We start from the raw sequence: 4722 nt of genomic DNA, 5'->3' as shown, positions 1-4722 counted from the left end.
GACTAAAAATTTAGGCCTCTAGAAGGCAAGGGGAAAAATAAATATTGCCATTTCAAAAAGTCCTTTCTTTCTAACATAAAAGTATATGCAGACAGATGCTGAACTATGATAGAAGTTCAGCCACACCCTATAAGAGAAAACACCCAGCTTCAGAAATTCAGAATTAGCATGATTTTCTAAACTCATTAAAGAACTTGGTTCATGCATCGATTGACCTGGATTCATCTTCCCTTCTGCCCAATGGATCTTCCAAAGAGGAGGGCCTTCCTTGACTCCCTGGGCCTTTCTTGTACACAATGTGTATTTCTGTTCTATTTCTTTCTTGCCCTGAAGGTATCTTTGGTATCAAAGGTTACTGCATTCTGGGGTGATACTGTTATTTCTAGTGAATAAATTCTTTTTTTTAGAAGACATTTATTTTTTATTTTCATTTTGGAGGGGGGAAGGCAGGGCAGTTGGGGTTAAATGACTTGCCCAAGGTCACATGGCTAGTAAGTATTAAGTGTCTGAGGCGTATTTGAACTCAGGTGTTCCTGACTACAGGGCTGGTGCTCTATTCACTGCACCACCTCGCCGCCCCCCCCCCCCCAGTGAATAAATTCTTACCGATCCTGAGATATTCCATCTGCAAGAGGAAACCCTGAAAATTAGAGAATGTGTTGCTCTGGTTGTACTGACATCCATCAGGATATTAGAAGAGCAGATCAGCTTATGATTCAAGGTGAATGGCCCAGGGTATCATTTTTGGTTTTTTGCTTTCAGTCCTCCCCCAAATGAATCCCATGATGCCTTTTACTGCTACTAGAACAGCAAAGTAAATGTGGAGGGCTAGTGTTGGAGCTAGGAAGAGCTGAGGTCAAGCCCTGCTCATAGCACACACTATCACTTGACCCTGGTCAAGTCACAGACCTTGGAGTTGGGGTTTTGGCAAGAGTAAGCAGTAACCTCCTGAGACTAAGTTATAGATGGCTTGCTTGCTTGTAAGTGGTGAAGAGAATTGTTCCACATACACTGTTTCATCAACACTGATGAAAGAATTTGTCCAGAACCACCACAGCAAATTCCTGTTGCTAAATATAATCAAATTTCATTTTGTTGCTTTTTTTATGGAAGAAAAATGTTTTTGTCCTTCGTTGCAAGATTTATTTTGTAATTGAAACTGATTTATAATGTGCTTTTGTGCCTAAAATTTACTACAATTTGTGTGTGTGTGTGTGTGTGTGTGTGTGTGTGTGTGTAGCAACAGAGAACTAACCCAGATTTAAAGATGGGGTTGGGGGGGATGTTAGAGCATATGGTCTCATCCTTTCATTTTGTAAATGAGCAGATTTGTGGCGTGGGAGGTTTTGACTTCCCCAAGGTAACAGGAACCATAGACAGCAGGAAGCATATTGGAGCCCAGGTGCTTGGCCTCCAGGACCAGGGATCTTGGTCCTTCCCAAGAGGCATGAATAGGCATGTCTTAATTCTGCACATGTCCTCTCTAGGATGCTTCTTCTCTTTAAGTTAGTCATTTAGTTCGTGTGTTAGGATTAGCAGCAAGAACAAAAAATGACTGAATTCACGCCAGCCTCGGTGGGGGTGGAATGGAAAAAAGCAGTCAAACGTGGAAACTGGTATTCAAGGCCATAGTGTTACTTTAATAAACAGTAAAACCACAGGAATATTACTGGAGAGTAGCACGTTTCAGGGTAACAGCATTTGTCTTCACTACTGTGGTCCTTGGTTCTTTACAAGAGAAAGAGAAATTTAGTATCCACAATGACTTAGAGAATTAACATTTCCTTCATTTCCCATCACTAGTGGCTTATCTTCAACTTACATACATCATGTAAGAAGAAATAAAGCATGCTAATTCGGCCAGGCAGGATTCATCCGAGAGTGGAAGATTTCCCTACAGAATTAGCTCTTTCTGAGACTGGCCTGGGATGGAAAGACATTCTATTCTGCCACCATTGTTGACTGTATACCAAGGTAGAGTTACTGGAATCACAAATCTTGGAGCACACTTTTAAAAAACATAGATAGCCTAGAACCTCACCTGAGAAGGACTCTCAGATGGCACAGATTCAAATCCATTTGGCCAACAGAAGCACTGTCTACGGTATACTAACTTAACAGCTGCAATACAAACCAAGTTCATGAGCGGATCAATTTGGGAGCAGTGGACAAAAGAACAGCCGTATTCTTTGAGGAAGCACAGAACTGATTTCAGCTTGGAAGGGGAAGAGGCCAAAGGGCCCAGAGCCCCGAAAAATCTCCTGAAATATTTGTGCTGTTTTATTTTTCCAAAGAAAAGCAAAAAAATAAAAAAAAAAAAGGGGGGGGGGTTAATATCTTTTTCCAGAGAGGATACAGAGTTTAACTGCATCAACAAAATTTACTTGAAATACACCTGACCTGACCTGTCCTGTCCTAGCAGAAAAAAAGGGGGGGGGGTTACTCATTTGAGCTTTGGGCAGAGTTCTGAACTGTTCCTTTATTCCCCTAATGATAGAGAAAGAGGTATTTTTTTTTCTTAAAAAAAATACATATAAGCCAATACCATCTTCGTTCAGGTAGGGATCAAGGATGGTCAAACTGACTTTTTTTTTCAATTTTAGCATTCACCCCAAAATTCCAAATTTGTTGGAGAGGAAGAAAAAAGTCTTTATTTATTTGTTTTTGTGAAGGCACACCCATGCTGAACTTACAGGAAAAAAATAAAGCAGGACTGCATAGCGCAGTTATATTACAAGGCTCATTCTTGAAACCTGAATATCATGCTAGCAGAAAAATCTAGATATGTGGTATATTCTGAAAAAATGGTCTGAAGGCAATCGTATTTGCTTTTTTTTTTCTAAAAAAAAAAAAAAGGAAAAATGCATCTGTGTAAATGGGAAGAAATTTTTTTTTTTGAAACAGGGAACTAAATGATTGTATTGCAGCCTCAAAGAATCCCATATTCACTGCAATATTCTTTTTTTTTTTGTTTTTTGTTTTTTGTAAACTACGGTCTGCAAGCTAGCAGACCATGACTGAATGCTTTTGAAAAGTTGTCGCTTACAAACATGAAATCACAATTAATATCCTCTAAAAGTAATTTCAGAGCTCGCACGTCTTAAAAAAAGGACAATGTGCACTGTAATGCAGCTAATCAAAAAAGGAGTCGAATTAAAGTATTTACATAATGAGCAATTCTCCAGAAGGCCGTCATTCCCCATGTAAGCACTGCTGATTACATCCCACGCTGCTCTGAACAAACGCTGCCAGATTGGATCCAGTCATCGGCACTTTCAGAGAATCCTTAAAAGCCTTTATGGATCTGGACGTTTATTGTAGGATGATGTCCTTCAGGTAGAGTATGCTGGTGAGAGAGGGCAGTGACAAGACCAGAGACCAGCAGGACAAGAGGGCTTCAGCACTTCCGGTGATTCCATACTGGGCTGTACTTGGAGCTGGGGAGAGAGGGAAAAGAGGCCAGACATGAGTACGGTCGCAGGGAGGCAGGCCATGACCCTCCCCGATGGCTGAGGGACCCTTGCTAAAGCATGGCAAAGCCAAGCTTCCTGTTAGAGTGAACTCAGATTGTCCTGCCAGGTCGATTTTGCCTCAGCTGTTCTGCCCGGGCCTGACTCCACCAGCATCAGGCCCCCATCCCAAGGGCCGCCGCCCCCCCTCCCCCCAGCTTTTCCTCTTTTTGTGCAGCATCTTCACCAGGAGATTATAAGCTCTATGAGCATGGGGACTGTCTTGCTTTTTCTTATTTGCCACCCAAATTAATGCAGGGTCTGGTACACAGAAGGCATTTAGCAATGTTTATTACTGTTGACTAAGGTAGCCTTCTGGGTAAACACCATGGAGCTGCAGTTTCCTCAAGGTGATGAAAGAGGATACAGCTTGGGAGCTAAAGGGACCTTGGAGGTCATCTGGTCCAGCGCCTCATTTTACAGATGGGGAGACTGAAGCATAAGGCGGTGAAGTGATTCACCAATGTCACACAGCAATATCAGAAGCAGACTTGAGGGTCAGAACACTTTCAACTATCCCATGCTACCTTACGGGAAGTACAATTTTCTCCCTTAGCTTTCGTCCATAAGAGGACTTGTGGGACTCGGAGTCAGCAAGACCAGAGTCTGTATCCTTCCTGAGACATACCAGATGTGAGACATAACCTCTCACCCTCAGTTTCCTCATCTATAAAATGGGTTGTTTTGAGGATCAATTCAACCCCCAATAGATACTCTTAAAAAATAGCAAAAAAAATCTTAGTTTAATTTCAAACTACTAAAGCAAAAAACAACACTAAGACTTTGGGACGTGCTCTGTGGAAGGTGATTTATGAGCCTCCAAGTGATATAAAATGTGATGTATTACTCATTCATTTGCTTCTCTCTTGATTTTTCCAATATTTGCCAGTGCAGCCAAAGGTGATACAGTAGTTTAAGCAAACCCCTTGAACTTGGATTTTCATCAGTGCTGTTAGATACCCCCCAGCTAAGATATATATTGTAGGAAGCATAATCTTAGCTCTGGGCTAGAGGTCCTCAAGAGGAGGACTGGCCAAGTCATGGTGGCTCTTCTTCTCTCTAGACTATGTGAGAGGCAGCATGGCACACTGGGAAGAGATCTGGCCTTGGAGGTGGGAGTCTTGGGCTCCAGCTCTGCTCAGACACATCCTGGCTTCATGAGCCCGCAGGCACCAATGGCAGGTGCCACTCTGTGCTCTTGGAAGGCGTTTTC

General features: G+C 42.2%; 1 protein-coding gene across 1 annotated transcript in view; it reads right to left on the bottom strand.

Annotated features, from left to right (window-relative positions):
* Nucleotides 1-1619: 1619 nt before the first annotated feature.
* Nucleotides 1620-4722, bottom strand: part of NEGR1 (neuronal growth regulator 1) — a 1123335-nt gene continuing 1120232 nt past the window's right edge. The window contains exon 7 of the mRNA XM_069092781.1: nt 1620-3437. Coding sequence (XP_068948882.1) covers nt 3313-3437 — 125 coding nt within the window. The 3' untranslated portion in view covers nt 1620-3312. The remainder of the gene's footprint in view (nt 3438-4722) is intronic.

Source organism: Petaurus breviceps, unplaced genomic scaffold, assembly GCF_028583685.1.
Source record: "Petaurus breviceps papuanus isolate PSGF00001 unplaced genomic scaffold, PetGlider_PUasm1.0 207, whole genome shotgun sequence".
In the NCBI taxonomy this organism is placed as follows: Eukaryota; Metazoa; Chordata; class Mammalia; order Diprotodontia; family Petauridae; genus Petaurus; species Petaurus breviceps.
This window is presented reverse-complemented; position numbering and strand designations above follow the sequence as displayed.